At 40.5% G+C, this 12,717-nt stretch overlaps 1 protein-coding gene across 1 annotated transcript in view; it reads left to right on the top strand.

The window, feature by feature from the left end:
* Window positions 1–224: 224 nt before the first annotated feature.
* Window positions 225–12,717, top strand: part of LOC124402492 (retinoic acid receptor gamma-like) — a 35,403-nt gene continuing 22,910 nt past the window's right edge. Inside the window, 2 exon segments of the mRNA XM_046875562.1 lie at window positions 225–333; window positions 7,610–7,952. Of these exon segments, the coding sequence (XP_046731518.1) occupies window positions 7,772–7,952 (181 nt within the window). The 5' untranslated portion in view covers window positions 225–333; window positions 7,610–7,771.

A 12,717-nucleotide genomic window follows, 5' to 3' on the forward strand; every position in this document is an offset into this window, starting at 1 on the left:
TTATGTGAGTTTATGAGTGAATGAATTAAAAAAGAGGAGTGAGTAAAGGAGGAGTGAAGGATAGAGGGAAAGAGAAGGGAGACTGAATGAGTGAGTGTGAAGAAGAGGTGATTGAAACAGGAGAAAAAAAGTGAGAGTCAGAGAGAAGGAGGAGTGAATGGGAGAGAAGAGGAGGAGTGAATGAGAGAAGAGGTGGAGAGAGAGGAAGGAGGAGTGGTACGTGTGTTTCTTTTTATCCATGCAGTGACTGACTCACTCAATTCAGCTCAACTCACACACTCCCTCGCTCCACTCGTCTTTTCTTTCATCCCTCCGTCTGACTTCCTACGCTCGGTGAGTCTCTCTCTCTCTCTCTCTCTCTCTCCAACTCATACACACACACACACACACACACACACACACACACACACACACACACACACACACACACACGTGCACAGAGAGTACAGAGTATGTTGTTCGGTCATTTAAATAGTCATGGAGTGTGTATGTGTGTGTGTGTGTGTGTGTGTGTGTGTGTGTGTGTGTGTGTATCAAATCTATAACAGCCGACAGAAAGGTTTTCTGTCTGTTAAACAGTTATTGTAAAAGAGTGACAGCAGAGACACAGAAAACTGGTGAGATGGACAAACAAAAAACTGACCTCAAAGTGAAAGATGGACAGATTGACAGAGTGACAAGATGATAGACAGATAGAAGGATGAACGTGGAAAAAACATTGTCGTGAGACGAGTGACGAAAGGGAAGGATTCAAATACAAAACTTCACAATTGTTCTGCTGAAGATGAACAGAATTGCATGCTAGTATGATTAGCATATTAGCCTGATCATCTGACAGAAGTGCCTGAACATTCAGAATTTCACCACCCCCACACCCCCCACACACACACACACACACACCGCCAAGGTCAGATCGCACTATTATTGTTGTGAGCTTTGCCTTTTATGGAGTTTTGTGGGCGTGGCTAAACGTAAACCATCACACTTGGTCATTTAAGTCTGAATGGTTTTCATCAACATGCGAGTGCTGAACATCTGGAGGGAATTTGTACTTTGGTTTCGTAAACAAAGCGTCCATTCTGTTTTCAGGTCTGACAGATGAATTAAAATAAAACTTTAAATAGAAATGTATATTTGTAGCTTAATAATTATGACAGCTGTTACTCTGGTGCTTATAATCATTAAATTGACATAATAGAATGAGGAAAGGACCTAATTTGCATATTTGGGATATCATGAAAGCAGATCCTTTGCTGGGTGTGTGATGGACAGGAATATTCACATTATCATTAATTACACATCACCTGAAGTTATCACTGAACAAAGCCATAATATTTAATATAAAAAGGTACAAAAAATATAAACAAATTGAATAAACTGAATAAAATTAACTAATAAAAAAGTGTTTTTTAGATAAAAATCTTGTTTCAACCTATTTTAGAGCCTTTTTAATTAAAGTTATTACGAGACGTGTTTTAAAGCTTTATTTGAAAAGATGTCCGTAAATAGCGTGAGTGAGGAATAAAGGCGAGAAAACACACACAAAGGACACTGATAAAACCTGTCACACACTCAACACACTGTGAATAAACTCATTTAGAAATCTGTCATGTCCGTCTCCGTTTCCAAAACGTCCCCTGAACACCATCAAGGACACGAAACACACCTGCATCAGGTGTGTAGAGGTGTGTGTGTTTGTGTCTGTGTGTGTGTGTGTGTGTGTGTGTGTCTGTCTGTGTGTGTGCATGTGTATAGCGGTGACACTGGTGTAGACTTCAGAGTGCTGAAAGTGTAAAATATAACCTGGCATCATCTCTGATTATAATCCAATATTTATAATCATTTTCAGTTTTAATGGAGAAATTACACAAACACACACACACACACACACACACACACACACACACACACACACACACACACACACACACACACACACACACACACACCTAATTTACTCACTAACAACAAAACTGTTTTTCTTATTTTTGATAATAAATATTTGATAATTATTATTACTGATCATGTTCTGATGATTGTATTTACATAAAATATGTAATATTTAAATTAGTAAAATATATTATTAAATGATAACTAATAAAAATTTAAAATGATTGTTTATGTGTAATTATTTTAAACGTTTTCAAACAGAATTAGACCTGAAATTATTAAATGAATCACATGATCTTTAATCTAATATTGGTTACATATTGTAACTGTTCATGTTCTTTATCGCCTGTTGATAAACACATCTGCCGTTAACTAACCAAACCTGCGTAAAGCAGATGAAACACACTTATCTGCACCCACAGAAACTCCAAAAACTCCATGAAGGGTAAAGAGAGCTGAATACAGCATCCTAAAGAAATGTAGCTCCGCCATCGCAAAGCTTTGGTTTCCACACAAATGAGCTCCTCCTCTATTTATAAGCAGCAGAACTTATAATCGATTTAGACAGCTAGTCTTAATTTATCTTAGATTTCACTGTGCAGATAATTAAAATAAATATGTAAATGTGATACTCAAGACCATAAATCTGGATATAAAAAATAGCAGAAATTCACTGACAATTGTACGATTTGAAGTCAATTGAAGTGCATCTGTTAATATACAACAATATGCAAATATCCCTTTTTTTTATGACTTTGTGGTACATTGTGTAAATGCTCATGTGAATGATTTGTAAATAAATTCATTTGCATCCAGTTTGATTAATGAGACAATCAAGTCCTCACCATCACATGGTCCTGACAAAATGTGTGTTTGTTAGAATCGGGTTCAGGTGTAACGACGCATTAATTCATTAGCTAGAGTGGCAATAATGGAGAGTGGAATGTCCTTATAAGGAAAACCAACCTGAGAATGTGTGCATGTAGGAATTTTAATGTAAAGGCTTTAAGTCATCACATTAAATCATTGTGTTTGCAGTTAGCATACAAGATTAGCATCATACTGTTTTTTATTTGTAATGAATGAAGGTGGCTTTAAGCAAAAAATGCTGTCAGTCTCCTTCATGTCTCTGTTCTTTACTCGTCAATCAACACTGAGCTCTTTTCATCATTCCTCTATACACACACACACACACACACACACACACACACACACACACACACACACACACGCTATACATTCCATCCACGGACACACACTCCCACTGAGAGTATCATGTCCGCCTGTGTGAAGCGTCTCTGCACTTCAGAAAGTTCTACAACTTTTGAATTTTAACTTGCGGTTTTATTTCAATTGCTGTTCAGACGTATATTTACTAAAGATTATGCAAACATTCTGATGATTAATGAATTTATTAAGACCTTAAACATCTTTGTGAACAAAAGTTTAACATTTTATTAGTTAGCTTTAATAAAATCATTTGCCTAAACTGCGTTAAAGAATTCCTTTCCAGCTTCAGCACTGATATCAGTTTGTATCCTGAAAGTAAATGTGCTTAGCACACGGCTAAATTTACCACAACATAATAGGTACAGAAGTTAACTCCATCTCCTGAGGCATTAAAACTCACTACACCCCAAACCCTCCTGTATCAATCAAAATATAGATTCTAAATGATGTTGTTTGAATCGTAATCAGTCTGAATTTATTCACGTTGCACATTCACGTGAATGACTGAAGCTCCGCCCAGAGCACCTCTTATTGGCTAATTCAAGGTGACAGTTACTTACATGGCCATACAAACAAAAGTGATACATTTTCTGTTTGATTTTAATAAAGGTGGTTATAAATGAGAATATAAATAATATATATATATATTATAGAAATGAGAATATAAATATAAAAATAAATTAATTTTAATATATTTGTTTTAAGCAGAAAGGTCACAGTTCATTACTATCATGTACCGGAGATGCAAGTGCATAAAAAAGTTTATTTAATACAAACAACGACGCAAACAATCCAAAACTTCATCCGAGGACTTTAGTGAACAGAGAAAGTGAAAAACTGGGGATGAGGTGACAAAACTGAACACAATACTTAAAGAAATAAAGGGGTGTGTCTCTAAACACACCAATTAGACAAAATAAATACGAGCTATCATGAACCTCGAATGGTGGAGTCATTATATAAAACCAACCAAATGAAAAATACTTGTGATGAACATGAACACAGAAGTGCACCACTCATTTTTCATAAAGTCTCACTTTAGTCTCACTCAGCACATTAGGGGAAAAATCTAACAATTACTATAGGAATATGTGATAATGTGGGTATATTCTGTTATCAGATAAGTTTTATTGACAGAAAAATGTTTTATGAATAATTGTGAGGAAGAAAAATATAAAGGCTAAACATGACATGAAGAAAATCTTCAAAAAGTTTAGTAAGATCCCTCATGAGAACATGACGGCAAGATACATTTTCCTTATTTTTCCACCGTAAAAGAAAAGTCGTTATTAAACACCTGATTAAACACGTGTCATGGAACCCACCACTGCACTTAAACATATTTACACACGCGTTCAAGTCACTTTTACGGCGTAACGACCTTCATAAATTGGAGTGACTGTGCTCCGGCTATGAGCGAATCATAAACGTGCCGTTTTTTTCCCTTAAAAAAAAAAAGGATTTCTTTACAGCCTGCACTGGTAATTATACAGAGCTGAAATTCAGCCTCTTTATAGAATCAGTAATGAATCAGAAATTTGACAAATTTTTCTAAAGTTCAGATATATTATATGCCCCAAAGTATTGAGACCTGACTTTTTTATCTGCTTCTTCCCCAAAATGTTAGCACTTGAATATATTTGGATGCAGGAGCATGAAATTGTTCCAGCACGACAATGCACAAAACCAGGTCCATGAAGATCTGCTTTACATGGGTTTAGGATCTCCTGCTTTAGAGCTCCAACCCAATTGAACAACTTTGGGATGAACATGAACACTGACTGCACCCCAGACTTTCTCACCTTCATATTTACATCACTACCTGACTTTACTAAAACTCATGTGGCTGAATCTCCACAAAATCTAGTGGAACATCTTCCCAAAAGAGTGGAGCTCATTATAACAGCACATGGAGACTAAATGTGGAATGGGATGTTTTAAAAACACACACTGAGTCTTCTAGGCAACATCATTAGTTATTTTCAGAATTTTAAAGAACCATCATTAAACAAAAGTTTAAGATCCGCAAACAACCCAGGACACGGTAGAATCCTCTTTTGGTTTCCTCACTTCATTTAAAAGCTACATGGAACACTTTGTAATAGGATTTTACTTAAAACTGACACAGAGGAGCAAACAGCAAGACCAACAATATACATCTGCACTATAACTTTAGATTAAGGATCTTTTTAGAACCTAGTAAGTTTCTAGGTGGAACACTTTCCATCAGTTCCACTTAAGAAACATTTTGAAGATGTTTTTTTCTGAAACGCAGCATCTAAAAACACCATGAAACATTTAGATTCCAACCAATCAGTCCACATAAGGAACAAACAATTAGGAATAAGGCTCTTGCTGCCAGAACCTGGTGGCTTCCAAAAACTGTAGATCAATTAGATCTTATAAATGAAACAAAAAAGCAAGTGGAAAAAAACATTTTAAAAGGTTCTCAATTTAGTAGTATGTAGTAATATGTGTTATATTTTAATCTGGACTGCATGTTTTCAGGTTTTAACCAAAAACGATGTCCTTCTAATTATGGAAATATGTGAGAAGTTTGACCCTGTGGGGACTTCTGGCTGGTCCTTATAAAACGTATGTGTGTGTGTGTGTGTGTGTGTGTGTGTGTGTGTGTGTGTGTGTGTGTGTGTGTGTATATACTCTTCTAAAAATCCTGATTTACTGCCCTTATTTTGTCAGTATGATTACTCGCCCTGAGCTCAGGCTTTTCAGACACGTTTTTGTGTGTGTGTGTGTGTGTGTGTGTGTCGTTTTTATAGCAGAGTTTGACTGAGTCATTCTTGTTGGACTGAAATGTGTAAAACTGAAGTCATTAGCGAATGTAAAAAGTTCCCTCTCCACACCTGGCTGAAAGCGTTGCTTGTCATCTCACAGCCAGTCCTTTATATGACATCATCACGGTTCCGCCCTCAATGTTTAACATTTAAAAAAAGAATAATAAATGAAGTGAACAAAACATGAAAATTCAACCTTCTAAAATTCCTTTAACTGTGGCACCAGAAACACGAACACGCTTTGAGGTGTATGGCCAAAGCATGAGCAGCTATTTACAATGCAATCCTCACAAAACATCTTCTGCACTGACTCACAGCAGGAACCTTGAACATGAAGGCAAGAAGATCTTAACAGCCTTGTTGGGAACTGTATCACTGCACCTGGTCATGAGAAACAGCAGTACTGCAGCAATATCTTTATTAAAAAAATGATTGCGGCTGAGATGAACATCGAATAAACTCACGAAACACCACTGATGATTGTTTCTGAAATAAGTTCTAAATCATATACATGAACAACTTTGAGCTTTAGGAGCAGCACCAGGGTGATGTGGCCTTAAGCCTGATGCTGCTTCCAGATTTACTGACAGTAAAATATATTTATTTTTGTATAAAAAAATTGAAAATGAGTAAAAAAGAGGGACGTGGAAAAGCGACATTTCATTTAAGTAGGAGATTGGGGTTAAGGGTATAAGGGGTACAGGAACATGTAAATTATAGCCTTATTAAGGCACATGTGTGTGTGTGTGTGTGTGTGTGTGTGTGTGTGTGTGTGTGTGTGTGTGTGTGTGGGTATGTGTGTGTGAACATGCAAGATTAAAAGGTACAGCAGACTGGTTTGGGCACTCATTATTTCTAACCTTTATAGGAAGGAATAAACCCATTTTTATATGATTCTGGGTCCTGCACAGCACACACACTTTTCTTTCCATGCAATGCCCAGCGTGTTACTAATGAATAAGTAATTGCTCACGTGGTTCTTTTTTCCTACATTAAAGAACAGAGGAGAAATAAATCACACAATGCACTACATCTGATCAAAAACAGAAGAAAAAAGTGAAAAGTGCTGATATTCTGAAACTATCTTATCCCAAAGCATAGTGGAGAACTAAACTTAATTATGATAACTTACAATGCATTGCAACATGGACAGTGTCTGAGCAGGTACAAAATACCCATAATTGCACAACAGTTGTCGGGGACGAGTGGTAAGGGGGTAAAGAGGGTCGGGACAGGCAGAAAGTGGGTAAAGAGAGTTGGGGATGGGGGTAAGGGGGAAAAGTGAGTCAGGGATAGACAGTAAGGGGGTTAAGGGAGTGTTGGGTACCGGCGGTAAGGGGGTAAGGAAAACCAGAGGGAAAATGAATGTATTGGGAAAGCAATGCTGAGTGCTGAGTGCTAAGGTTTAGTTAATTAGGAACAGGGTCAGGTGTTAATGCTCAGGTCAGGGGGTGGGGCAAGTGCAATGGCAAGCTGGGATTCAGTGTTTATTACAATACAATGTGCGTTTTTTGCTTTAGAATATATCTGTATATTTCGATCAGAAAATAAAATAATAGTTACTTTGTGTGTTCTCATATACATTGCAAATATTTTGGTATATATCATCTTTTTGACCATTTTTATTATTTTACTTTCATTTTAAATAATAAAAAAAAGTCTATAACATTTTTGTTTTATTCCTTCTATTTCAGGTTTCACATCAGCGGCTAAAAAACCGAGTCGAATCATGGACGGATTCCTAAAATGCTATTGCTAATCTGATAGCTTCATCTAATCCAATTAAGCACACAACCAACCAAAGTGGGTGGGGCTTCATCTCATTACCTCTTTGTCCTAAACTGTGCCCCTTAACGATGTCAGGGCGGCCCATCATTACCATGGCAACCAACAGGGAGCGAGCTGTGAGTCACATGACCGGATTCTACCCATTTGCCTTTAATCCGATGCGAAGCCACGCCCCCTTCGATCTTCTGGCCCGGGGCAGGCTGTTCGGGCGATACGGGGCAGATCTTCCCAAAGAGATGGCGGCATTGTGTAAGTGCTGGTTTAAAAAATTAAAGGGTTAAGCTTTGTGTGCGTGTGTGTGTGTGTGCGTGTGTGTGTGTGTGTGTGTGTTTGTGTAGACAGACTATACTACTACTAGTAATAATGAAGAGAGCAAGATTGAAAAAGAGAGATGGAGAGAAATGTAAAGAAATAGAGATGGAAAGAGAGTAAAATGGAGAGACTTTTGACTTTTATAATCCTTTATTTGACAGTCATGTTTAATGCCAGATGGTATCAGGTTTAATTTGTCATTGAATAAATAGATAAATAAGTAAATAAAGAAATAATATAATAAATAGACAAATAAAATCAGGTAATGGCAGTTAAAGGAAGGGGAGGGGTGTGTGTGATCATTTAGTTCAGTTCTGGTCCAAAATGCAATTCTTCATCTTTTACAGAACATAAAGTTTCTTTGCAACACCACAAAGCCTTAAATATCTTCACATCCCCACACTCTTATACACATTAAAATCAACCCAAATCCTTTATTTCGTCAGTCTTGAGAAGATTCTGATTGTGTCATAATCAGCATTTTGTGTTATTTAGTTTTTTCTGCTCAGGTATTTGGCCATTTTTGCTGCCCAAAAATAAAATTAGTCCATTGGCACATAAACCCGTTTCTCCTGACGTACTTAAAACCAGGAATAAAACACTGAGGAGTAAAATTCACATTAAAAACAGTGTCAACAGAACGGACCGTCCTGTAGAACATCAGGGTTTAAAATACAAATAAAAGAGTTCACAGAGATGATGCAGTGTAAAATCCTCCACTGGAGGTTGGCAGCTTTTTTTGGTTAGAGGTGGTTTGTACAGTGTCTCCACTCTGGTTTAATATCATCATTAAAACCAAGAACATTTCTCCACTGGGTGTCCACCACAGGCCCTGTAGAGCAGCTTCCCCGATACTGTCCCAAAGTTCATTTCTTCTTCACCCCTGAACTCTAGGAGGGGACCCAGAGGTCAGGAGTGTTGTCCAGCAGGTGAAAGGGTTCCTTCCCCAGGACTGCTTTTACTGATCTTTGAGTCCTTCAGCTGAACACGCTGCTCCACTGTTAATGTGGCCCTCCAGCGAAGTAGGAGCTGGTTGGCGATGTGCCCAGACCGGAGTCCTATACATGCTGCCAGGTCCTTCCCTCGTGACAGGTCTGTCCTGCAATGTTCACCAGTTCCCGGAGTGTGACGATCTTTGAGGAGATCAGACAGTCTGGGGATGGTTGCACTGGAGATGTCCAGATGACTCCTGTTGTCCAGGGGCTTCTCCAGCATCCATTGTAATGTTCCACAGCCCTTAATCTGTTTTTTTTAAAGTCCATATTTCAAAAAGTCTGCGGTAAAAGACTGGTAATCCAGAAACATCCAGTGTGTGTGTCCATTAAAAACAAAGTTCTGTCCAGTTTCAGTCCCCCACCATGTACAAAAGTCCACTGGCTGCTGTTCTCCAAACCAGGTTCCTTGGCCTGGTTAGGAGTCTCTGGACAAGCTGGAGGTGAAAGGCTGCAGTTCTGCTGGTGAGATGAACCAGCCCTTGTTCCACTTTCTCCTTGGGCAGATGGAGGACACTCTGCGGAATCCAGTGCAGACCATCCCAGAAGTTGTTCACAAGCAGGGCCTGGATGTTTGCTAGCAGGTTTGGCATAAGATCCACGCATGCCAACTTGTGCCAGTGAAATGACGCTGCCAGGTTATTGATGACCAGCATTCGCCCCCTGTAGGGCATCTTTGGATCTAGCCGCTTTCACCTGCTCAGTCTGCCCTTGATGTGCTCTAAGGTGCTTTCCCAGTTTTTATTTAAAAAAACTCCCCAGGTAGATACCCAAGTATTTAAAACCCACTTTTTTCCAGACTAGGCCTCCTGGGAGTTTAGACTCCCCGCCTTTCCACTCCCCAACTAAAACTGCTTCACTCTTTCCCCAGTTAACTTTTGCTGATGATAAAAAACAAAAGTCTCTTAAAATATCACTTAAAACATTTACATCGGTCTGGGATCCCACCGTAACAACCACGTCATCTTTGTACGCTGACAGTTAAAGTGAAGCATTAGAGTGTGGAATATTAAAACCAGAAAGGCGATTGCTTAGTTTGTTTGAAAGAGGTTTAATAGCTAGAGCGTACAGCATTCCTGGCAGTGAACCCTGACTGATCCCTCTGTACACTCTAAAAGGGGCACAAAAACCACCATTCACATTCAGTACTCAAATTCACTGTACAACACATTAATCATTTGCTATGAAACCAGGATTGAACCCAAAGCTTTTTAACACCTTCCATAAGTATTCATGCTCAACCTGGTCAAAAGCCTTTTTCTGGTCTAAGAAAATCAGACCAGTCTTTAAGACCAATAGCCTGGAGATGTCCAAAATGTCACAGATTAGGTATAGTTGTCTAATATCAACCAGCCAGGCACACAGTATGTCTAGTCATGGTGAATGATCTGCTCCATCACCTTTGTCAGTCTCGGGGCTAATGCTTTTGACAGCAGCTTGTAGTTAGTGCACAGTAGTGACACTGGGCACCAGTTCTTCAGGTGGGTCAGGTCTCCTTTTTTTGGCAGCAGGGTCAGGACGGCTCTCCTGTAGCTTATTGTTAGCTAAGGCCCTCTGACAGTTTTCTTCTAAGACCTCCAACATGTCCTGCCCTATTACTGCCCAGACTCCAAAGGGAGAGCATCTATACCTGGCGACCACCGGTTCTCTATGCCGTGAAGAGCCTCTTTAGGGCTCATCCAGTGTCAGCTCCCTGCCTAACTCCCTGGCAACTAACTCTTAGAGCTTAGGCAGGTCCTTAAGGAAGCTCTCCTCCACTGCCTGTGCACCCTGACCTCTTGCTCTTTGAATAGAAGCTGACTGTCTACTTGTGAATTTTAGCAGGCTCTTGGCTTTATCTCGGCTACTCAGACCACATCTCTGTTATGCTAATTCCAACATACAGCGCTCTCGGCAGACCCTCTAAACTGGTTCTGAAACAGGTGAAAACCTGGCCAGCAGGAGCTACCTCTGCTTTTCAGGACTGTTTTGAGTGCACTGACTGGGACATGTTTAGGGAGGCTGCAACCACTGACAATTCCATCAACTTGGAGGAGTACATGTTAACAGTGACCAGCTACATCAGCAAGTACGTTGATGACGTGACCATCTCCAAGACCATCACTACATGCTCCAACCAGAAGCTGTGAATGATCGCAAAAGTGCGTGCGCTGCTGAAACAAAGAGACTCTGTCTTCAGAGCAGGGTACAGGATGGCCTTAAGAACAGCAAGGGCCAAACTGTCCCATGCCATCAGAGAGATGATGTGCGCATACGCCAAGAGAATCCACGACCATTTCCAGGACAGCGGAGAGACACCCGGCGCATGTGGCAGGGCATCCAGGCGATCACGAAACTACAAGACAACATCACCTGCTTGTGAATTTGACGCCTCTCTCCCAGATACGCTAAATGACTTCTACGCCTGGTTAGAGGTGCAGAACAACATGGCGGCGAGAAAGACCACCCCTCCTCCCAGTGACCAGGTGCTCTGTCTTATCACATCTGTGTGAGGAATACTCTATGCAGAGTTAACCCACGGAAGTCTGCTGGACCAGACAACATTCCTTGCAGAGTGCTCAGGGAATGTGCAGAACAGCTAGCGGATGCCTTTACCGACATCTTCAACATCTCCCTGAGCAGCAACATTATTCCTACGTGCCTCAAGGCAACGACCATCGTCCCTGTGCAGAAGAAGTCTACTGTCTCCTGCCTCAATGACCATCGTCCCTTCGCGCTCACACCCATCGTGATGAAGTGCTTTGAGAGGCTCGTCATGAAGCACATCAAGACACAGCTTCCACCCTCACTGGACCCCATGCAGACGATGCCATCTCGACAACATTTAATTTGGCCCTCACCCACCTGGACAACAAGGACACGTATGTACGAATGCTGTGCATAGACTTCAGCTCAGCATTCAACGCAATCATCCCTCAGCACCTGATCGAGAAGATGAGCCTACTGGGCCTGAAAACCTCCCTCTGCAACTGGATCCTGGACTTCCTGACTGGGAGACCTTAGTCAGTCCGAATCGGGAACAGCATCTCCAGCACCACCACACTGAGCACTGGGGCCCCCAGGGCTGTGTGCTCAGCCCACTGCTGTTCACTTTGCTGACCCACGGCTTTGTAGCAAATTCCTTGGTGTTCATCTGGCGGACAACCTCACCTGGTCACTTAACACCAGCTTCATCACCAAGAAAGCCCAGCAGCATCTCTACTTCCTTAGAAGGCTTAGGAAAGCTCATCTCCCTCTCCCCATCCTGACCATGTTCTACAGAGGGACCATTGAGAGCACCCTGAGCAGCTGCATCACTGCCTGGTTTGGGCACGTCTTGACTGCTGCTGCTGCAGTTTCTGCACTGCATTGTGTTTGTTTATGTTTACTCTCGGTTATAGTTTTTATAGTCGTCTTTTCACAGTACTGTATATTTAGAGTGTACAGTAGGTTTACTGGTCGGCGCTATCTAGTGTTATGTTTATTGTCCCACACTGTCTTGTGTTGTCTGTCTGTCTGTCTGTACTGTCTGTCTGTCTGTACTGTTTGTTTGTCTGCACTGTTTGCACTCGGTTGCACTCAATGCACTTTTTGAGCTTTGTGTTGTGAGTTAAAGCTCTATGTTGTTATACAGGGTTCTGTAGGAATGTTGTCTCGTTTTTGTTGTGTACTGTGTACCACTGTGTATAGTAGAAATGACAATTAAAGCTTCTTGACTTGACTTGAGAGTG

The sequence above is a fragment of the Silurus meridionalis genome, chromosome 19 (assembly GCF_014805685.1).
Source record: "Silurus meridionalis isolate SWU-2019-XX chromosome 19, ASM1480568v1, whole genome shotgun sequence".
Lineage (NCBI taxonomy): Eukaryota > Metazoa > Chordata > Actinopteri > Siluriformes > Siluridae > Silurus > Silurus meridionalis.